The sequence below is a fragment of the Chanodichthys erythropterus genome, chromosome 3 (assembly GCF_024489055.1).
Source record: "Chanodichthys erythropterus isolate Z2021 chromosome 3, ASM2448905v1, whole genome shotgun sequence".
NCBI classification, from domain to species: Eukaryota; Metazoa; Chordata; class Actinopteri; order Cypriniformes; family Xenocyprididae; genus Chanodichthys; species Chanodichthys erythropterus.
Window position 1 is genome coordinate 19,007,281 of NC_090223.1, and position 24,148 is coordinate 19,031,428.

The window sequence follows — 24,148 nt, forward strand, 5'->3', positions numbered from 1 at the left end:
TCATTCATTTATAAGCTAATGTATAGACTATAATTATATGCAGATATAAACATAATATACATATCACACACATATGATTCATATTTCCATTTCCCTCATTCCAATATCTGTAGAATTGTTTTCTTGGGGATAGTAAGAGAAATAAGAAGAGTTCTGGTATACGTTATAGTATGCCTAAACTAAAAAGCAATCGTATAGACATTCTTTTATTCCCACTGACGCAAGACTTTAACTTGTAGGATGTCAGAATGTTGTTTGCCGTTTTTGTTTTGTTTGTGTGTTTTGTATGATATGTTTACATATTTTATGCTGCATCAAAAATTGTAATAAACTTTGAACCTTAAGTATTTTCATATTTGATTCATCAACTTCTGTACTGTTGCCAAGTAAACGGATTGATTTTGTATTTTTGAGTTAACCCATGTGGCCACAATTTCTCCCTGCCTGCAACAATTTATTAGAATTCATTTGCATTTTGTATCCCATTTTTAACATTTTACACTTTCTTGTTACATTGTGAATGTTTTTCTTTTGTAATAAACTGTGTTTGCCCACAATTAATAATTTTTTTTTTTTTAAATCTGTATCAAGTTATCTTTATCACTGCTTTACCTGGTAGCTAAACAAGATTATTTTATTTATTTTTATTACTAGGGTAAGGCTAGTAAGTAAAGCTAGGCTATTTGTTTTTGGTGGCAATGATATCTAATAATATTATGACAGCTGAGGAAGTCGAATCCACCCATGAAGAATATCGAAACAGGACACATTATGGACTCGTAAAATATGATATATTGATATATGATATATTACCCGACAAACAATGGCAGTCCACCACATAAGACTCCATAAAATATGACCCAATAAAACTCATTGTCCTGTATCATAATAGTCTAATAATTGAGCTTTGTAGTTTATAGGCTAAACTATGGGCAAAAGTACTTCAATTGATTAAAATGAAATAAAAAATAAGCAGAACTAGATAGAAATGTTCAACTTTGAAGTTGGCTTGAGAAAGTTGGATCAGAAAGTTGAAAGTCTGAAGTGAATTAAGTAGTTTTAAAAGAGATGATAGATAGATAGATCTACACTTTAAAAAGTAGCAAACACAGAGTCCTTTCCATATTCCTCAGTTTTATTTATAATATCAGCACATAGTCATTGTACAGTGAGGATGTCCTCGTTACAGAAACCCCGGCCACCTCTGCGTCAGTCACCTTAACATACAAAACACGTGTTTAATATCACATACATGAAGAGGAGGGGACCAGACACGAGCAGATTCCAGTACGTCGAAGGCTTTCCGAATCATATATTCCACAAGTGATTTCAGAAGTATAAATACAATTCCAGGCTTATTTATTATTTTATATCTGTTTAAAATCACTATTCTGAGAGAGAGATGGGGGCGGTTTGAGCACCGCGTGTGTGTTTATACGCTTTACAGATGTGTGTGTGATGAGAGAGAGAGAGAGAGACAGTGAGAGAGAGAGAGAGAGAGAATCATGGGTAGGAGGTATTTTACAGTCGAGCTTGAATTGAACACCGTTCTGTCGCAGCCGGTGCTCTTGTGTACGCTTTCCCGTTTTAATACTGCAGTTCTGTGATGAAGCAAATCTTTACACCATCTCATGTGCGCACGTGGATGTGTGTCAGTCCATGTACATCGGAGAGCTGGGAGATGCCGGCATCTGATCCAGGATCAGGCAGACGTAGCTGGCCACGTCGACCGTACGCTCCTCGTAGATCTGAATGAAGGGATGTTTCTGACAGACAGAAAGAGTTTGATTTACTTTCATTTCTTTAACTGAACGCCACTTCTTGATTTATAGTTCCTCAGAATCCCTCTCAAATGCTTTTATCACATTTGAAGCATAAAAGGGGTCATTAAAATGGCTTAAAATGACTTAAGATAAGACAAATATACTTTAGAAATGCTAAAACAGCTAAAAATCAAGACTCAAGGCCCATTCACACCAACGAACAATAACGGCATGTTTATTCTAAGCTCTGTGTGTACATACAACATGTTTTTGCTGATCTTGTTGCATTTACAGGCTTTCACCAGCAGATGTCCTCAGCATGCTGTGTTTCGAGTGAACAGCTGTAATGTAATCCATCTAACAGTGAATTTACCTGACACAGTCAATAAAGTGGAATAAAAACAACGCCTAGTCCTTTTAACTGCAACTTCAAAGGAAGCAAGAAGATGTTGTTGTCGAAACTGGCGCTGGATACCTGAGGTAATTTGCTAGCCTGGCATTATGATCTCATCGTTAATACTTCTTAATACATTTATTCCAAGGGTATGACCGATTGATTTCCATATATCCATTTTCTTTCAAGTATCCTTGAAAAAATGGTTTGACACGTCAAACAGTGGTGGCTTTTTCTGGAACTCATCGATTAACTTCTTGAGTCCTTAAATTAGAACTGATTCTGATTGGCTGTCAGTGTTTTATCGTTTAACAGCTGGAAGAAATTGTTCTGAATGTGATCCCAACTATATCGTTTCTTTATATAGTTATTGTTATAGTGGTGTGGACAGTGCTATTCTTTTATATTAGAACGATTTTTAGAACTATAACTTTATAGTTATAATTTTTAACTGACATCAAATTTCTTATTTTATTACGTCAACAACTGTCTTGGGAGGGAAAAAAAGGTAAAAATTGCCACAAACTGCTGGGAAATTCAGTTCTTAAATTCCGTAATTTATCTAAAAATAAAACTTTTAGGTTAAAATGTATAATATGCATAAAGGAAAGTGCAAAGTCCAGGTGCTGTGAATCAGTTTCTAACTACATAGTCCATCAGTTTTTATCTCAGATAAAATTAGATAATTTAATAACAACAGTAATAATAGCTATTCTTATACATATTAACATGGCATCAAAATTAACTGTTTACTTTCGTAAATTTTGCTGCTCTTATGTTGGCACGGATCATTAGTGCATGTTTTTATAATTATAAAGAGATCATTTTATTAATAAGATTACTGTTACTACAATACAGGGTTATTATAGTAAACTAAAAGTAAAACCATTAAAAAACTATTTTGTTACTCAAAATAAAATTAACTGAAATAAACTGATTAACTGAAATTAACATTAACTGAAATATAATAAAGTATCTAAATTTGTTTAGCTTGATGTACTAAAATAATTAAAACTAAAACTGAAATAAAAATAAACACTACAGAAATTAAGAAAAAAATAATAATAATAATAAAAATGACCCAAAACAAAGTTACTAAAACTTTAACTAAAATTTAAATGACAAAAAAAAAAAAAAAAAAAAAAAAAAAAAAAAATTTTATTACTACTTGTATAATAACAAATATAATTAAAAACTATTATAGTATCTGAAAGATAATACCGCGGCAATAATAATAATAATAATAATAACAATTTGTATTAATTAATTTATTTTATTAATGCAAATATTTATTGCAATAATATTATTGCTGTTGGAAATGCTGTTATCCAGCTTCCTCTATCTTTGGACAAATTAATTTCCATGACTGTTGATTTGGATAATTGATAATTGATTTAACCAATCAAACACATTGTAGCATCATTTCCATGACCAAGTTTGAATTAAATAGCATGATTTTTCCCGTCCTAAATCTGCAGGACACGGTAAGGATTATGTTTAGTTTTGGTTTCATGTAATCTGTTCCTATTTACCAATTTCACAGTTAGTTTCTTTGTTTGTTAATTAGTCCCACGCACCTGTTCGGTTATAAGCCCTGTGTTTCCCCAGTTCTTCATCTGGTTTTATGTTCATGTGGAAAGCTAAAATTCATTCTTCGTTTGTGTGAGTCTTTAAACGTGACTGACACTGCTTGAAATGTCATGCTAATTAACTTTGATTATCGGCAGAAAGTGCCGAATGATTCACTTCAGCATGAAACAGGAACTCACCAGAAGCTCTTTGTACTTTGGCCTCTTTGACTCGTCCTTTGTAAGGCTGTAAGAAACAAAAACAATAAAATATTAAAGTAAACCCACTGTGAGTCAAATTCATCATCAGTGCAATGTTGATCTCTTTCAGTTGCTCTGGACGAGCAGCAGGAGGCGTCATGTGCATCATGTGATCTGAGTTATTACATCCCGTCTGCTGAGTCAGGAAACTCTCAGAAAGAGGAAACGCTGGCAATCACAGGGAAGCGTGTGACTGCAGATGTGTGTCTCACCACAGGTTGACGAAGTTGATGAATTTGGGGGAGAACTGCCTCTCCTCTGAGCTGCTGAGCTGCGGCGGGTCGCCCTTCACCACCTGTGTCAGCTGATCGAACACGCTGTTCCACTTCGGGTAGGGAAACCGTCCTGTGGCCAGTTCATACTGAAACACACACACAATAACAGCAGACTTTCAATATCAACAAACGTTGACACCATTAACCACATGACCAGATCACACATCCTCCTCACCAGCGTGATTCCCAAACTCCACACGTCTGAGCGCACATCATAACCCTGTCTGGAGGCGCTGGGGTCTATCCTCTCCGGCTGAAACACAAAAGAAAAACAACATACATGTCACAATTACCTTCTCTCTTTATCAGTTTTGCTGTTCAAACAGTGTACTATTATATTGGGAATATTAGTTTAATAAAGTATTATCAATTATTATTCATATTCTGTTTATTTTAATATATTTTGTCACTAAATATCCTATTAAAATATTACCATCAATATTTTTATTAAAATACTATTTTAAGATTATTATTAATAATAAAAATAAAATATGTATTTTAATATTTTTGTATTGTATTTAATATTTTAAAATTTTATGAATTAAAATAATAAAATAAAAAATGCAGTGCATGTTATTCTAAAATCATATCAATATTATATTCTTTTTTATAATAATATATATATATATATATAAATAAATAAATTATTCATGTTTAATTTTTTTTTATATATTTTATTACTAAATATCCTATTAAAATATAAGAATCAATATTTTTATTAAGATAAAATAAAAAATAATTTATTTTATATATATTATATTTTAATATTTTAACAGGTAATAATATCATTTACTTTACTACATTTTGCTGTTCTTATTTAATTATTAAATTAAAATTATTATTAAATTAATAATTTAATTTAAAAATTATGCATTTTTAAATTAATTAATTATTAAAAATTATTAATTATTACATTTAAATTAAATAAAAATAATAATTTTATTTTATTAATAAATGTAAGTAATCCTAAAAAAATGTATTCTAGTTGATAAATTCCAGTCCTGTCCAACATGATTCATGGCTGAATATTGTGTTTAACTCAGAAATGCATTATAGCTGGTTAAATGCAGTTCGAATTTTTATTTTATGCTGTTTAATGATTCATGACTTTAAAGAGCCACTATGAATGATCATGGGGTCTTTCCTCAAGGGACACACAACTGATAAAATGTCTTGAAGCAGAGTGATTTTCCAGCACATCAGACGGTCTGGGCTGATCAGACGCTTCACAGGTCAAAACATGAGAGAAACAGATGTGCTCCCGTCCAGACAGCAGCATGTGTGTGTGTGTCACATGCTAACAGCTGTGCATGTCACTCAACACACCTTAATCATGTTTATAGACTGATGATGTCATAATGCAGTCGGGATGAGATCATGGCGCTCAAATTAGACTATGACATCATCAGCAGCAGAGGGACTGCAGAGCAGAGCTTCATTCATGGATACTCCTGCGGTTACATCATTCTACAGCGGACACACGCTCCACTTGAAGGAGGACAGGAAATTACTGAATTGAAATCCTGTAATTACATTTTTTTTTCTCAATTTTTTGTTGTTGTTTTGTTGTTGTTGTTCTAATTTTCAAATATTTTTACAAAATGTAATTACATTTTCTTGTGAATAATAAAAAAAATACAGCAATAGCAATGCTGTCTTTAAAAAAATAAACTGATTATCATTTATTGCAGCAAAAAAAAAAAAAAATCTGTCTGCATCAATAGAAGATGGCATGTCCAAGAAACATCATTAAAGTATTCTTTTTTTTATAATGCGGAATAATATAATACAATATAATACAATATATTATAAATCCAGATAGTGCAAGAGAACTAGAGAGAAAGCATGAGTAAAATCACAGAGGCTGTGTTACTGTAACAGTGCCACCAAATATACGAACACACACCCTACTGTTCTAAAGTTTGGGGTCTGTAAGAGATAACATACACATATGTATATGTATGTATTTAAGAAATGTAAAGGAATTAATACTTTTATTCAGCAAGGGCGCATTAAATTTATCAAAATTGTCAGTAAAGTAGTGTTGTCACCATACTGGAATTTCCAACTTTGATACGATACCTTGAAAAATATCGATATTCCATACCATATTAGATACCACAGGAAAACTGCCATATATACCACCATACAGATAATTTGTTATAAACTCATAATTTTTTATAATTTGGATAATTTTATTGTATCTTACACACAGCTCAAGGAGGCTTTTGACAAAAAGGCAAACGATAGCACAAATAATTAATAGAATAAAGAGACAAATGAAATAAACATGTCTTTAAATTTTTCAGGTGAGTCCAACAGTAGTATTCAGGTAAGAAATAATACAGAAATTAAAGTAATCAAATGTAAAATAGCACTATAACAATAGTTTTCATTGTAAAAATGAAATATAGATGAATTCTTACAATTTAAGAGCAAAGAATGATTTTCTCTTTTTCTTTTGTTCTTTGATTAAAATAACAGACAACATCAGGTTTATTAGGCTGCTGTCACTTTAAGAGCTTATGCACGGATCCAATATACTGTTACACCACATGCGTTTTCTCTCAACCTTACATTCCAAAACTGACTGTTTACCTGAATGCTCGGCAAGAGCATTTGTATGTATTTGACCGTTTAAGCGCAATAAGGCAGGAAAAGAAGTCAACTTGGTTCTCGCAAGCGGAGCCGTTTGAGAGAAAGTTTGATGAGAACGCCACTTATGTAGATCGGTGGTGTGAGCGCAAAACCTGCAGGAATGACTAAATATATGCACAATACAAGCACTATTTAACCTGAGCGAATGAGACAAGTGAGTGAGAGGAGGCGGATATACTGCAGAAACTAAGTATTGGAACCGTTTCAGATATATTTTAGTATTGATACATATTTTTGACAACACTACAGTAAAGACATTAATAATATTACAAAAGATTACTATTTCAAATAAATGCTGTTCTTTTCCGTTCACCATATAACCCTTAAAAATAAGGGTTTCCACAAAAATATGAAGCAGCACAAATTATTTCAACTGATAATAATCAGAAATGTTTCTTGAGCATCAAATCATCATCATATAATGATTGCTGAAGGATCATGTACCACTGAAGACTGGAGTAATGATGCTAAAAATTCAGCTTTGATCACAGGACATTCACACAGAAAACATAATTTTAATTAATTAATTAATTAATTAATTAATTAATTAATTAATAAATAAATATATATATAAATGAATGACTCTTACTGCCATATACGGTCTGCAGCCTGCATCTCTGGTTTTGGCAATGGAGTCGACCAGCTGCCCACTGATGCCAAAATCACACAGCTTAATGTTGCCTTTTCTGTCCAGGAGGATATTTGATGGCTTTATATCTGCAGAGAGATTGTAAAACAGCATCTAAACCCAAGAGTCTTCTTACACTAAAACATGCAAACAAATCTAAACTGATGGAGATAAAATGGCAGCATCATCGTTCCGCCTGTCTTACCTCTGTGAATAATTTTCAAGTTTTCTTTTAAGTGGTTAAGTGCTTTCACAGTCTGAAACCACACAGAAGAAGAAAAGAGAGCATGTTAATGAATGTCTACCAATACATCGCTTATTAAAAGGTCTGAATAAAAAAATAACCCACAGCTAATGTTATTTTCCCTAAAATCTCTTCTGGAATCACTTCGTCTAAAGATGAATAAACGTATTTGTAGAATTTGTCGAAGGAGGTAGACATGAGCTCCATGCATATCCAGCAGTCCCCCTAAAAAACACAAAATAAGTGTTTTGTGCTAGAAAGACTCTCTGAGAAAACACGAGATGTTCAGCAGACAAAACAGACAAACCTCTCTGAAAAGAGCTCCGTAAAACTGGACGATGTAGGGACAGTCGCTGCTCCTCATGACCACATCTAGATCCATCAGCAGCTGCTTCTGCTCTCGCTCGTCTACCGTCGACCTGATCCTCTGTCACACAAACGAGCATTAAACATGACTGTCCGCAGAAAGTCTGATTCACGTTGCAGCTTATTGTTATCTGGTTTATTTCATATTGCACAGATAATGTATAAAAGTACAATATGATTTACTTCCCAAATGCATTCAGAGGCTTTTTGATAAGGGCAAGAACAAATATAACCAATAGATGCATGTCTGTCAAACAGGTGAAATAACTGACAAGGAATTAAGAATGTGTTCAATTTGCAAATGTAAAAACATCTAAAAAATTAAAGTAATAAACAAATATATAACTGTGGATCTGTGAAACAATAGTTTTTAACTTTCAAAATCAACCTTAAGAATAAAATATAGCTGCAAGCAGCAATTAAGGGGCCAAGCACAACAGAAGCAAACATGGAAGCTAGCAGCAGACCAACACTCTCATAATAGACTGTGTTAAAAACTGAGACAAAATTCACTGCATGACAATTTTGAAATCAATTAGACTGTACTGTAGTTAGTTACTGTTTTGTTCAATTATAGTGCTCCAAGTGGTGCAGTCCCACTATTTTTTTATTTTTTTGTGTGTGTGTGTGTCCTCTGAGTGCCCCCATGCACAAGTAGGCCTATGTCAAATTTGGTGACCATATCTCATTTTGTTTAGGAGTTATAGACATTTGTATGCATGAACACATAATAAAAATTACCCATCTGACTTTGCATTTTTTGCCATTTACAATCAAAATTTTGACTTTTGGCCATTAGCATATATTCAATGACTTATGTTTCCAATTTTTCTATGGTGTTTTCATGTGTCGATCAGACTAACAGTTTCAAAGATATTAACGAAAGTTGTTTAAATGCATGTGAATATTGGATTTTACCACTAAGTGGCGCTGGCTTGAAACTTCTCAGACACCTTCAGGGCATCATACCGGAGACCCAGACTAAGTTTTGTAACGATACACTAATGTGTTTATAAAATACAGCATTTTACTACAAAATTCAAAATGGCCAATGCCCAAAATGTCCAATATGGGAAAACTGGATATTATTCGACTCTGCATGCTGCCCCGAATCATATGATTTTTGGTCATGCTTTTTGGGCATGCCTCAGGTCATGCTTGTGATGACATGTACCAAGTTTGGTCTGAATACAATAAAGGGTTGGGGTGATACAGCCTTAAAACATAGCATAAAATTTGTTTGTGCTTTATTCGAGAACAGTTTGATGTATCGACTTGAAATCTACAACTTTCTGTCAGCATGGTCTGAATATAATGTGTTTCAATTTTTGTGAAAATCAGACCAACAGCCTAGGAGCAGTTTGAAAAAGTAGGTTTTTCAAAATATTCAAAATGGTGGAACAATGTTCATGATGGAAAATGGTGTTATAGGGTGCAAGGTAGCCAAGGAATCAGAGGAAAAAAAGAATTCAGTTTCTAGTCCTTAAGGTTAAAAAGTTTATGCCTCATGAGGCATAAACATAAGTGCAAGTTTGGGCAGTTGGTGGCACTAGAGGGATTGAGTTAGGGACTCCAAATATGCTATCTGTGTGCCAGATTTCATAACTTTCCCGCAAGCGGTTCTATGGGCTGCAATAGACTTCCAAAGTGGAAGAAGAAACGTAAAAATAAGTAGAAGAAGAAGAAGAAGAACGCCAATGGATACAATAGGTGCCTTCGGTGCTTGGCCTCTAATGAAACCAAACGATATCTGCATTCTTAAAGGTGCTCTATGTAAGAATGACAGCTAGTGGTTGAAATGGGTACTGCAGTCCAAATTCAAAATATCGTTTGCCCCGCCCCCTCCTCCTCAGAATGGATTTTCTCGCGGGTTGCCAGTTTGTAGACATGCAAGCTCAATTGACATTGGAAGGCGAGGAGACTTACACACTGATAATTAGTTGAGTTTACTTATTGAGTATGATGAGTTGATATCGCATTTTAATATGACCCCGTTCATAGCGATTTTTAGATGGATGCTGAGGCTTTTTAGGTCAGGTAGAATCTACGATCTCTGACACAGTTTGTTCGCTGGCTTCCATGGCTGCAATTCGCTGCATGTGTTTTTCGTCAACTGGCAACCCGGGGTGGAGAAATACTATTGGGTAAACTGGCAACGTGCGGTCTTGCACAGACCGAAACAAAAACAGAAATTCCGACACGGAACGCAAAGTATAATAACTGGCTGTAGCAATGGTTTTCAGAGAAACGAATATGTGAATATATCTCAGCATGTTTAATAAATATTTGCAAACATATTATGCTATTTTTATGCTTTAGTACAGTCAAAAACTTACATGGAGCACCTTTAAAAATAAAGCTTCCAAAGTTTTTTTTTTTGCAGTGATGCCATAGAAGAACCATTTTTTGGTTCCCCAAAGAACCTTTCAGAAAACGGTTCTAAAAAGAACCATTTTTTCTAAGTGTGAAGAAAATAAATAACCTTTTTCCACTATAAAGAACCTTTAATGTAATGGAAAGATTCTATGGATGTTAAAGGTTCTTCATGGAATCATTGATGCCAATAAAGAACCTTTATTTGTAAAAGTGTATCTTACTTTGACGGCCATGATTTGTTGGCTGGGTTTGTGCACCATCTTGTTGACAGAGCCATACGCTCCTCGGCCGATCTCTCCGAGATCCTTCAGGTCTTCCGCCGTGAAGTCCCAGTGCTGCTCCGGAGAGATCTTCAGCTTCCCAGATGACTCGATACTGTGTGTTCGCAGCCGTTCTCTGGAAAAAAAATTAAATAAACAGATGTGCAATGTAAAGACTTTCATGGTGAGCTTGAAAGACGAAACTGAAGACTAGTATTGATTTTCTCTACAGAGTTGAAGTTCAAAACTCACAGATGCAGGGGAAATTAATAGAAATGCTAGAAAAGCTAGATATTTGAATTTCTAAAGTTTTAAATTTGGATATTTTTCTTACAAAAACACATTGTCTCACTTCAAAAGGCCTTTATTGACTCAGGACTGAGTCTCATCAATGTTTTAGTATCAGTCAGATGTGACGGGAGTGAAAGAGCCATCAGATGATCTGTACTCACATGTGTGGGTTCTGAAAAGGAAGTCCGGCAGTGTTCAGAGTGATTCTGGAAGTAGGTTTGATTGGAGGATTGGCAAAATTTAACTTCAGGGCTTTACGTTTACCTGACAGAGGAGGAAGAGACACAAACACACTCAGACAGCTTGAAGATAAAGTTGCGGGTGTATTTTGTTCAGGCTGCCATAGGATGAGATCTAGAACTAAGCCATGGAAGATGTGGGAAGAGACAAAAGTTCACTAGAGACATGCACATCTGAGCACCAGGAGAGGAACCCGAGAGCCAGATTTCCTAAAGCCATCAGGACATGCTGCGGGTTTGAAACATGTTCAATGTGGAAAAACATGAAGGGCAACGATGACTTTAGCAAATCTGGCAGCAGAGGACAGTGACTGCAGTCCGACATGCTCAAACCCTTCATTTAACATGAGCAAATCAGCAAATCTTTCCCATCTATGTCCACTCGTGGCAGACAACAGATAATTAAAAAGATCTGATCACATCCAGACACAAAACGGAAGATCTGAAACAAAAGAAGAAAGAAAGAAGACACTTACCTTCACCTCATGCAAAACTCAACAACCCAAACACAAAATCATGTAGGAAACGTATCTAGCGAGCGAGAGGTGCAGCGTCCATTATAAGCACTATAAATATCCACAACAATGAAGCCAATGCAAATAACAACGTAACAGAACTAGTGATGCACCGAAATGAGTTTTTACCAAAACATTGAAAACAGAATTAAAGTTTTCATTAGCTGAGAACCAAAACTGAAAATAAAGTTTATTTCTGGGTAATTGAACTCTTTATGCTGTTCAAGGTGTAATGTTTTCAGGTTATAAATTAAAGTTCTTTGTTGTAAATGTATTGATATTTTGATTTTGAATTTGACAAATTGTACATATTGCTACTCTAGAATAAAAATACATCAAATGCATAATTGAAGAAGTGCAATTAAACATAATGATAAATCTTTCCTCCAAAACTATTTCCAAAATTCATTTCTTTTGCTGCTTTGTGCAGAATTATTAAATTAAATACATGTATGTGTGTTATCCATCTCTATTTTATCTTTAAATTACTTACAGTCACATTATTTTATTTTATTACAGCCTTTTCTAGTATTTTTGTATTTTGGTCAGTAACTCTACTCAGTTTTCTGTAGGTATTAAAAGTAATTTCTGAGAAGAGAACATTTTTATTTTTCTGCTTCTTTTGCTATAATAGCAGTTTAGTTTTGTGACACCATTTCTGCTTTCCACATAACAAAGATATGCTCATTCAGTTCACAAGGATTTCTGGGAAGGACTTTCAAAATGTCATTGTTAAAAAAAGTTCATTCACAGTGTTTTGTCAAACTATAATTCAATGCTGCTGTTTCCATATATAAACTAGTGAAAATTAAATTGACGAATGATAATTTAAAACAGACAACAAAGAATATTTAAGCACCAAAAACACCTTTAGATTCATGGAAAATACATGTTTAAAGAGTCTTTTAGAAACTCTTCTGGAGGATACACAAGTCTCTGAAATTAAGGACTATTTTCCCTCCACCACAAGAATGTGAGGATTCGAATACCAGAGGAACAGCATTTCTGAAATCTCACGGCATGTGCGTCCATGTCCCAACAAGCTAGTGTTTGTTTGAGATGCACATGCCAAAAACATCCCAGCAGTGTCGAACACTAAACAAAATGCAAACCCAAGAAACAGGGAAGACAGCTACAACCCCCAAGGCAATAATCACTGCACCGGTTAGTAGAAAAGCTGTCTGAAACACCTGAAGAAACAACCACCAGAGCTTCCATTACTGTGTGTGAATGAAACGCCAGAAACTGATCAATACAGAAAGTGCTTGTGATTATTTCAATAATCTTGATCAAGTAAAGGCTGATTTTGATTCATTTAATGGACTAAATCAAACGAAAGTGAGGACCAATCGAATGTCCAGAAGTCAATGGAAGCTCGAAGCTCTAGACTTGTGCCGATTAAACTATGACTTTATGACTTAATTTCATTTTTAGGGCAAACTATCCCTTTAAGTTGATCTAGGACTCTCTCAGGACAGACCGAATAACCACCCGCCACCTCTAGCATGCAGAGCAGTCAGTCCTAGACCGGCACAAGTCTAGCAGAGCCCGCGTGAGGACGGATTAGTGGACAGAGGACAGGCTTCCCCAGACCAGCGTCAGATGTGAGCAGAGCGGACAGACACAGTTTAGGAGGCTTGGCTTACTTTGGGGAAGTCCAGACAGGTTTATCTGAAACCCTGGTGGTGAGAAGAACAACGAACACTTCACTCATCAACACAGAAAGAAAAACACCTTCATTTTGTCACCATAACCTGCTCTTCACAGCGATAAAGTTCCCATTAAACCTCAAAATCCAGAAAACCACCAGACGACCTTATGTTGAGCATCTGAACCGCACTAAAACCAAACCTTTGTGCCGGGATGTGCATCAGTGAACCGGTAAACATGGACACATGCAGGAGTTTCACACACAACAGCAACCAGAAATCAGCAGAATGTAAAATAATGGAAAATACCAGACAAAAAAACAAAAATAAAGAAGAGAAAAAAAAAATATTCGGCAGTTCTGGGAAGAACAATTTCACAAGGTCTCACCGTGGTCCAGCATCAGGGAGGATTGTGGGTAAGAGGAGGCAAGAGATAAAGGGAGAGAAATATCATGAGGGGAAATAATGCATTTTAATAACAAATTAAAAATAATCCGTCCAACTGAACTTCAGAAGTGGAAAAAGATTCATGTGTTGGAAAAAGATTCATGTTAGGTTATTTCATAACAGGTACATACACTGAAAAAATGGATTAGGTTTTACTTCAAAACCATTTTCACTCAGATATTTCTAGTAAATGTCAAAAAATAAAGAAATACTGTAACACTGAATTAAAGACACAATATGTAGTTTTCACCACTAGAGGTCGCTTATTTAAAACAAAGGCGTAGCTTGATGGCGCCTTGATTTTGCGGAATCATGGGAGGTGTTGTCCTCACATCTACAGCCGGTGGAAAAGACTCCGACGGGACTCTGGCAGAAATCATATTCATGGATTACTGTAGTATGAAGCAGGGTGGGGCTGAAAGCCGTGGGAGTGGAACGAGGCCACTGGAGCGGTTGCTAATGAGAGACGAGCGTGACACAATAAGCTAAAGTTGTTATAATGCTACTCTGTGCTTTCGCTCGGCAGCTAGGCTACTATGAAACACTTGTTGCACACTGTAAGCTAGTTCGATATTAGACATGATAAAACAGTCATTCAGAGTCCTGCATGCGGACGGATACCCGTGGGTACCCGCCAAATTATATGTAACGGGTGGAATCATATTTACGTGTCAGGTGCGTTGTGGGTGCGGGTCGGACGCACAGTAGGCACGGGTGGACTGTGGTCCAATAGCCAAGACTATTCCAACTCAATTCGGTGCATTTGTCAGATGCTTTCAAATGGTCCTGTGCTTATTTGTGTTCACACTCGGTCTGAAGACTGTTAAAAGCTTACAGCAGGATTTGCAGCGCTGAGAATTGTAGCCAATCGCGCTGCATCTGATTGAAAGCTATAGTGATTACATTAAGGGAGCACGCTTTGCTCGCTCTATGTATTTAATATAGGCTATTCACAATTTGAATAAAAGTTTGAGGACAAAGAGGACCAGCGTCCAGGTAAACACTGCTGAGTTTCAGAAAAGACAACTGCGTTTAAATTAATCTGCTAAAATATTTACTAGCTTTAAGCTTACAGTTAGACAGGCATATTAAAACTTACTTTGCGCCATAAGAAACTTTTGTCTACCTAATGTTGTAGATTTAATACGGGTGCGGGTCGCGGTTTTTATGTCAAACGGGTCAGGTATGGACTAAAATTAGTATTTCTGTTGGATATCTGGTTGGGTGTGCTGTTAATAACTGCGGGTGCGGGTTTATCAAACAGGACCCGCGCAGGACTCTGATGTCACCGATAGGCAAAACATAGGCAACTAATGCAAAACTGAAGGATTTCTACGTTGAGATTCAATAACTGGATATAAACTGTCATATAAAGAGTCTGAAACCAATGCAGAACAGAGTAAATAAAGTCCTCTTGTAATTATTTGTTCATGTTTTACTGTCATTTTTACTACAGCATCTTAAATTTTCTAGTACAACAATTTTTAATTAAAAAAATTCTGCATTATATTGGCTTAGTGAATCTTAGACCAAAACGAACCAGTTAGTGTCAGCAATACATGTCAAGACAAATAAAACTAATTGTAATGAGCTTGTTGAAAACTTAATAAAATAAATTCAAACACATTGGTGTCCTTGTTCAAACCTGCAATCTTTCTGTCAGCTCATATATTTTAACCACTATACACCAAACCATGTCCAAAATAAACTAAGAACATTGAGTCGCATTTCAATCTATTTTGAGCTGCTTTCCGCACATATCCACATTTGATGTTAAAACAGAAAAAAATGGATATCAAATTCACACTATTATACCTGGTTAAACTAACCCACATTATACCTCAAATGCAAGTTATGATAGAAAATGCCCTAAATGACTCTATCACAAATATATTAATCATAAACACATATCATGTGGTCATTTGAGTCATAAAAATACCCAAATACAATTATAAACACATTTATGTGGTATTTTATGACAGGAATTTTTTAACTGGAGGGTGTGGAAAAGATTAGAGGAAAAAACAGCGAATAACATGTTAAAAAATGATTAAAATGAATAAGCAAACAAATAAACAAACATATGACTGAAATATATCAAATTTGATTAATGAAATAAGTAAATATATAAAGACAAAAACAGAATAAAACGAGTAAATTAATTAGTCAATGAATAAATAAAAGAAATTACTACAATAGTAAAAGCACAATATTGTGTAGAAAAACGTAATGTAATAGTAGAAAGCAAATATATTTCATATCATGTTTTAGGCCTTTTAAATATAATTTTTATAGTTTCAATTGAGTATTTACAAAATAAAATATTAAGATGTCTTTTAAATTTTAGGATGGGGGTCCATCATGCGATGACGATAATATATTTGGCATCTAAAGATTGAAACCCGTGGTTTGTGTGATTGATAAATCATCTTCAACATTAGCAGTGATCTTACCACTCAAGTGTCATTTCCTCATGAAATCAGGTGTAAATATCTATGTGCTCCACAAATTATATAAATAATCATTTCATGTATTGAGAAGCAACATTTTAATCACGCGCCTTCACCTGAAATTCACATTAGCATGAACGCATCGTTAGCCTGTTAGCCCTGCAGCTAAACATGTCAACAAACTCCAATGACAGTCAAAAAGCAAACAATGGCATTAAACGAATTAATGTAATACTAACAGAGAAATTTACTTACAAAATATTCATTTATACACGATTTGCGTGGTAAATAATGTATTTATCTGGCTGAGAAATGAAATTTTCACAGGCCTGGCTGTCAGTGTTTGACTAAAGCAGTTAGCCGTGCGGCTAACAAGACTAAAATTACAATTAAAACTACAAGTATGAATGCTATAAATTACTAAATAAACACAATTCTGAGCTTGTACATGTAATCCAGTGATAAAACAGTGCCAAACAGTGATAAAGCGGTTTGATTGTGACTGAGTCAGTGTGATGTCTGTAACTGTCATTGGATCTGATGGCAGGCTCGGTTCGGGTCGGTGTGTTTCTGACCTTGCATGCTGCTCATGGTGCTGCTGATGTGCTGCTGGCTTTGGGTCGGGTGCTGCTGCGCGCTGCTGCTGCTCAGGCTGGAGGCTGCTGCTGCTGATGGGTTACTGCTGGAGCTGGACGTCGCCATTTGGGTTTGACTTCCAGCAGCCAGCGCTGGGCTGCAATGCAGAGAGAGACAGCAGAGCAACAGTCAGTGCAGCTCTCTCTCTCTCTCTCTCTCTCTCTCTCTCTCTCTCTCTCTCTCTCTCTCTCTCTCGCTCTCTCTCTCTCTCTCTTTCATTTCTGATAGGAATGAAATACAATAAATAAAATGAAGCATTTGTTTTTTATGTGACCTGAATGTATTCTTGACAGATTTCGTGAGATCCACCTCAACAAACATCACATTTAGGCTGTATAATGAAGGATAAAATAAAAGTGAACTAAATATATACAATAAAATAAAATATATTATATGGTGAATTCGGGTTGATTGGGACACTTTTTCATCTCAAGGGCAAAAAGTGTCCCAATCAATAAAATTTCTTTATATATTTTTTTTTATATACAACATTATTCATACCGTTTTTTCTTTATTTTATTTTAATTTTCAGGTTAAATGAGACCTAAATGTATTCTTGATGGGCTTTGTGAGATTCAGATTCACTTCAACATATACTGGCTACAAAAATAAAATAAAATAAAATAACTAATTAACTAAAGAACACTTTTTTAATAAATAAATAAAAAAATCCCTTTTCATTAAACAATTTATTAAGAATATTTTTACAGATATTAACAGTTGAATATGAGACTCTGAAGATTAATTAATTTTAAATTAAATGTCCTTTATTGATATGACAACATTTAGAGTAAAATTGAATATTTCATAGATTTTTTGTTTTGTTTTTGTTTTTTATGACTTTTTCCAAGTCATTTCAAGGGCAAAAAGTGTCCCAATCACTAAAACTAAATAAATAATATAAAATTTCTTCATAGATTTTTATACAACATTATTCATACTGTTTTTTTTTTATTATTATTATTTATTTTATTTTAATTTTTTGGGTTAAATTAGACCTAAATTCAGATTCACCTCAACATATACCGCATAGGCTAAAAAAATTAAAATAAAATTCATTTATTTATTTATTAAAGAAGACTTTTTTGACAGATATTAACATTTGATAATGAACTCTGAAGATCAATTCATTTTAAATGTCCTTTATTGGTATGACAACATTTAGAATAGAATAGAATAGAATAGAATAGAATAGAATAGAATAGAATAGAATAGAATAGAATAGAATATTTAATTGCAAGTTTTTATCTTTATAAAAAACTGAATCATTCTTGAACAAAAGCTCTTCCTCAGATTCATGATGAGTGTGTGAAGCATTATCTGTGTCCAATCAACTTTTTACTGACTTAAAAATAATCAAATATACTTAGATACATCATTTATTTAATTAAATAAAAAAATATTTATTAGACGTATTAATTGATTGTTGTTTGCATTTCGAATCCAAATGGCCTGTGAGCGCAACAGTGTCGTAAACTTCATTTCCCATAATGCTTCATCCTGCACTGCAGTCGTCATGTCCGGAAATCCGTAGTTATAAAGTTCAGTGTGTTTAGAGCAGAGAGATGTTAATAAACTCATTTGAATAAATGCACAAGAGTCCAAATGAAGAACAAGATCAGAGTCTCGTTTTCTCAGATCATCTGGAGAGTTTGTAATTTATTCATGTCAGTGTTTTTCTCTCTGGCGACTTACGTGCAGGTAAATGTTACTGTCAGCTTTGATTACACTGAATGTAAATACATTAAGAGATCATTTTCTGCTTATTTGTTTGTTTATCTTCAGATCAATGATCCAGATGCTGCTTTGTGGATGGTAGAGATTCACTTTCACATTAAATGAGAAACATTATTTCTGAGCTCTAAAACATTCATGTGTCTGATATTGTTTCTGATGATTTCTGCAGGTTGGTTATGCAGTTCCAGCTGGATTGTGCTTTTTGATTTGTTGTGAACAACAAATAACAGGTAAGAAACTGAAGAAGATTTTCATGAATCAAACTGAGACGCGATGCTCCCATCTAGTGGACTGAAGTAGAAATACACCAGAAATCAGTTATTTACATTTATTTACAACACTAGAAATCATAAAGCACAATGTTATGCAGTAAAAAGACAAGCGATAAATAGACTATATTTAGAAACAAACTGTGCAAGTGTGCAAAGACTACATACAGTACAGACCAAAAGTTTGGAACCACTAAGATTTTTAATGTTTTTAAAAGAAGTTTCGTCTGCTCACCAAGGCTACATTTATTTAATTAAAAATACAGTAAAAAACAGTAATATTGTGAAATATTATTACAATTTAAAATAACTGTGTACTATTTAAATATATTTGACAAAGTAATTTATTCCTGTGATGCAAAGCTGAATTTTCAGCATCATTGCTCCAGTCTTCAGTGTCACATGATCCTTCAGAAATCATTCTAATATGCTGATTTGCTGCTCAAGAAACATTTCTGATTATTATCAATGTTGAAAACAGTTGTGTACTTTTTTTTCAAGATTCCTTGATGAATAGAAAGTTCAAAAGAACAGCATTTATCTGAAATACAAAGCTTCTGTCGCATTATACACTACCGTTCAAAAGTTTGGGGTCAGTAAGAATTTTTATTTTTATTTTTTTGAAAAGAAATTAAAGAAATTAATACTTTTATTCAGCAAGGATGCATTAAATCAATCAAAAGTGGCAGTAAAGACATTTATAATGTTACAAAAGATTAGATTTCAGATAAACACTGTTCTTTTGAACTTTCTACTCATCAAATAATCCTGAAAAACAATATTGTACACAAATATATTATTCACAGGAATAAATTACATTGTGAAATATATTCAAATAGAAAACAGTTATTTTAAATTGTAATAATATTTCACAATATTACTGTTTTTACTGTATTTTTAATTAAATAAATGTAGTCTTGGTGAGCAGACGAAACTTCTTTTAAAAACATTAAAAATCTTAGTGGTTCCAAACTTTTGGTCTGTACTGTATTCAGTAAATAAGATATGACTCATGACTTGCATGTCATTATTCACATACAAAACCACACATACCATAAGAGATTATATGCTATAATTTATAGTTTATAAATGCATTAATTATAATTTTCTCCAGAGTCATTATTATGGAGGAGAACGGCTGATCTTCATGTTCTTGTTTCCTCTACATTTGGACTTATTCTGGGCTGGAAACTTTATAAGGAGGGAATTACAGACATTTTCCAGCAAGAGGAAGGAAGGTGACAATAATTCAGAGTTTTGAACCCAGATTCAGTCACATTAGAGGAATAAAACAGATTTATTTCACCGGTGTAATCTTTAGGGAATGTTGTGGACTCCTGCTGACGGTTTTCTGGCTGCTGCTCTGCAGACATTCAGGAAGGTAAACGCTTTTAACATGCATAAATGTTGTTCTGAAGGCTGTGATTCAGTACGAATGTTTTTCAGCTATATATTATGAGCATTAATATCTCTTTATGTCCTGTAGGAGTTCTGTCGGCTCCGTGAGGATCTGCACTGCTGTGGGAATCACTGTGTTTCCCTTCATCACATGGATCTATTACTACATGAACACAGAGCTGAGGAAACACTGGCCTGAACACTGTACAACTGCTCTCTGATCAGACAAACACTGAAGAAACCACATCTGAGCTCCAGATCAGCAGATCAACTGATCTTTACTGAAGATCACTGCTAATGAGAGACGATCAAGAAATGTTTAATAATTCAAACATTGTAGAAAAACAAACTCCAGTGCTCAAGCATGATGATAATGTTATTTGTCTTTGTTCTCTCAATCTCCTGCATTTATCTGAATGTACATAACATTATATGTGTCGTAATGCTTTTATAATGTAGATAATGTCGTAATGAAGGATCTGATCTGCCATCTGAAGATTCAATATTCAGTGTTTCTGATTTATTTACACTGTTGAACTCGGTTTACTGCTAGAATCAGTTAAAAAAAATAAATAAATAAATCAACATCACGTATATATACAAAGTAAAAGTGTAACACAATTCATCACATCCTGCATATATTTACAGCTATTTACAAAACCAAGAAAACACATTATATTATCAATGAATAACGTCTTTACACTGAACTCAGCTTGATCAATGTTGCTCATGAGATTTGATCAAACCGTCAGTGTGTCATTTTTTTAGTGCTTTTCACAATCCATGTGGTTTCAAAGCAGAAATTTGTGCCTTAATGTTTTGAAGAGTTCGAGATAAATCAGGAATAATCATGTTTGAGACACCACTGAATCAGGCCATTTCCTCCTGATCTTCAGTCTTCAGACGTTTCATCTCTTGTGTTTCTTCTGTTTTCTGCTTCTGCTGTGATCTTCTGTCCCGTCTAGATCTCACTGCCGCCTGTGTTTAGAGAAGACAAAAACAGTGTCAATGTCACATCCTCAGACATTTGGAGAATTATGTATGAAGTTAAAGTCTTCTGATGTTGTAAATCTCAAATCAACACAGATTTATAAATGATACTGACCTGACAAGACTGCAGACGGTTTTTGATCTCTGTAACATCAGAACAGAGAGAGAAAAGATATTAGTGGATCTGTTTGAATCTGATCATTCTCAGTTACATTAAATTAAATAAATACTAATTCACATAAACCTTCAAAAAATGACAATTTTAATAACTGCTGTTACTTTTAATAAACTTCAATATTGACTCTGAGTGGTTTAAGACACTGTTAACCAACTTAAACCACTTCAAGTTAAAAAAAAAGATAAAACTGAATTGAATTGCTGCCTAAAACACAGACACTGAAAGATCCCTGAAATACTGCAGACCAATCAATGACCTGAATGAACTAGAGAGCAAAACAAACACAAAAATTGAACTGCAACACACACAAACATCAACACTTCACACACATGACACAATAATAGTGACAAGCACAAAGATCTGAATAATGATTTTATTACAGATGTGCTCCACATCTCTCAGGTCATGTGATGATCTCGTGTTGTTCAGTGTTTGTGAGGTTGTGATATAATAACGCTGTTCTCTCTGTAACCGTCATTCATCTTCACTACGGTCACGTCCACACTGCAGCTAAATTCACTTTCAGTTCATCTTTTAGTGTCTAATCCTGTTCTGTTCACACAATTCAGAAAATACAGGAGTGAAAACCACATTCTACAAATGAATTAACTCTCGGAAAATACAGTAGTGACAACCGCTTACAGTGTGAACAGAACCGAACTGAATAACTAGTTGTTAATGATGTATTTTATCGTGCATTGGAGATGTGTCTCTCTTCTGTGTGTCAAAGCAGCACAAGCCTCGACTCATTAGTTTGAGATGAACAGATTCTGATGAGTGTGTTTGAGTCTCTCAGTCGCTGTCAATCAAACAGCAGCAAATCAACACAAACACAGGCACAAACGGTGTTAAATATGTGAATGAATCAGACTTCAGCAGAAACTAAAGGATTGATCATTTATTTGATGAATCGTGTTTGTTCTGAAGAAAGACAAATGAAACATGAGACAAGAAAACAGATGAAGATCAGCTCATGTGATGGAAATGATCTGATGGTTTGTAATAGAAACAGTTTTGGTTTTTACTCACGGGATGCAAATAATCCTGAAATCAGCACAGATACGGCAAAGAAACATTCAACCGGAAAGACGATGAATCTCAGATCTCCAACCGTACGATCACCATTCACTGAAAAACACGAGAATATCTGAGAAATTAAATCAGTCTATATTTGTATAATCCTGATTTCCGCCTCAATGTGAGACACTTCGAAATATTTCTGTATTCACTCAAGTTTAAAATGATTCTTATTAATACATGTTTAAATATATATATATATTTACCAGGAACTTTATTCTGGAAATATTTTCCTCAGTGTTGATTTACCTGTTTTCAGTATCAGTTCAGTTATTAGTGCAGTGGAGGTCAGTAAAATAAAACCAGCTGATCCAAACACATACATCGGGACAAAACGATGAAAATCTGTAATGAAAGTTTAAATGTTTAATATGAAGATCAGATACACAGAAAAACATAAATATACACATTTAAAATGATTTATGAGTCGTTGTTTGCTTGATTTAAGTATTTAGTTTCTTATTAACTGTTTGTAATTAATCTGTTGTTTGATATGATTAATTTCAGCCCTTCATTCTTCTACAGATTGTGTTTATCAGTTATTCATAATTTATCATGTTACAGTGTTGAACTATGATGAATTCAACTGATAATTACAGTTAATTAATGAGATCAATCAATGAAAGTGATGAGCGTCACATTCAGTCGTTTCCATCAGAAATCAGATTTAAAACTATTAAAACTATAATAAAACACAGGGACAGTTTTTTATGTGTCTCTTCTAAACACACAAATCTGATAATATTTCTGGTCCTGCGTGTTTAAAATCATGAAGTACTGGAGGATTTAACTGTACATGAATTCAAACTGATGAAGAAAAACATCAAACAGAGAAGATGATCAATACTGTACCCTCATCAAAAGAGAAATAATAGCCCTCTGTGAACTTCATAACTGTCCAGAGTATCTGCAGGAGCACCAGCACACAGCCCCATCCAATAGGATCTGTAGATTGATCAGAGTCAAATAAACAATCACTTCTCTTATATATAAAAAAGTTTTTTTTTTTTTTTTCATTACAGGATATCAGACAGGACAGAGAGAGAGAGAGAAGATGAACGACACACAGATCAGATTATATATCCTGATCATGTGATCAACCTTTATATATCCTGATCATGTGATCAACTCTGTCACGACTCTGACATTTAATAACAATGAACTTTATCATGAAAACACTTTGTAAAATAAACTAATATTTGATCAATGACGTGTTGTAATTGCAAACATTATTAAAATATGATCACACCTGTTGTTTTCTCCAGCGTCATGATGTAAAAACCGATCATCACTGCATTCATCACTAATGTGAAGATCATCATCACTGTTCTTATGACTGAACGTGAACCTGAAAGAGACGAGAGAGAGAGAATGATTTCATGACAGAAATAGAGCTGATCAGAGATCAGAGGATAAACTGAATAAAGACTCTCAATGTGAAGATGATCAGAGAAACATCTGAACTCTGATCATCATGAT

General features: G+C 34.3%; 3 protein-coding genes across 6 annotated transcripts in view; 1 reads left to right on the forward strand and 2 right to left on the reverse strand.

Moving 5' to 3' along the window:
* Window positions 1–1,120: 1,120 nt before the first annotated feature.
* On the reverse strand, window positions 1,121–17,145 carry map2k4a (mitogen-activated protein kinase kinase 4a). 3 transcript variants are annotated; one of them, XM_067381239.1, is made up of 12 exons: window positions 16,960–17,145; window positions 13,485–13,517; window positions 11,246–11,348; window positions 10,755–10,929; window positions 8,099–8,218; window positions 7,897–8,016; window positions 7,753–7,804; window positions 7,509–7,636; window positions 4,437–4,514; window positions 4,199–4,347; window positions 3,927–3,972; window positions 1,121–1,766 (listed from the first exon to the last, which is right to left on the reverse strand). In XM_067381239.1, the coding sequence occupies exons 1-12, from the start codon at window positions 17,084–17,086 to the stop codon at window positions 1,653–1,655; spliced, it is 1,245 nt and encodes a 414-aa protein (XP_067237340.1). In that variant the 5' UTR covers window positions 17,087–17,145; the 3' UTR covers window positions 1,121–1,652. The 3 variants fall into 3 exon arrangements, with proteins under 3 accessions (XP_067237340.1, XP_067237342.1, XP_067237341.1); XM_067381241.1 differs by lacking the exon at window positions 13,485–13,517 and having other exon boundaries at window positions 11,246–11,336; XM_067381240.1 differs by lacking the exon at window positions 13,485–13,517 and having other exon boundaries at window positions 16,960–17,144.
* Window positions 17,146–18,598: 1,453 nt separating this feature from the next.
* Window positions 18,599–20,670, forward strand: tmem220 (transmembrane protein 220). The gene is made up of 6 exons (XM_067381244.1): window positions 18,599–18,721; window positions 18,806–18,835; window positions 18,927–18,987; window positions 20,141–20,264; window positions 20,348–20,407; window positions 20,513–20,670. Exons 1-6 carry the CDS (start codon window positions 18,626–18,628, stop codon window positions 20,643–20,645), a joined length of 504 nt encoding a protein of 167 aa, XP_067237345.1. The 5' UTR covers window positions 18,599–18,625; the 3' UTR covers window positions 20,646–20,670.
* Window positions 20,671–20,709: 39 nt separating this feature from the next.
* The window catches only part of LOC137017222 (uncharacterized), a 40,637-nt gene continuing 37,198 nt past the window's right edge, over window positions 20,710–24,148 (reverse strand). For both annotated transcript variants that reach the window (XM_067381243.1, XM_067381242.1), the window contains 6 exons: window positions 23,919–24,017; window positions 23,522–23,614; window positions 22,919–23,014; window positions 22,622–22,720; window positions 21,530–21,558; window positions 20,710–21,402 (listed from right to left, as the gene is read on the reverse strand). In XM_067381243.1, coding sequence (XP_067237344.1) covers window positions 21,295–21,402; window positions 21,530–21,558; window positions 22,622–22,720; window positions 22,919–23,014; window positions 23,522–23,614; window positions 23,919–24,017 — 524 coding nt within the window. In that variant the 3' untranslated portion in view covers window positions 20,710–21,294. The remainder of the gene's footprint in view (window positions 21,403–21,529; window positions 21,559–22,621; window positions 22,721–22,918; window positions 23,015–23,521; window positions 23,615–23,918; window positions 24,018–24,148) is intronic.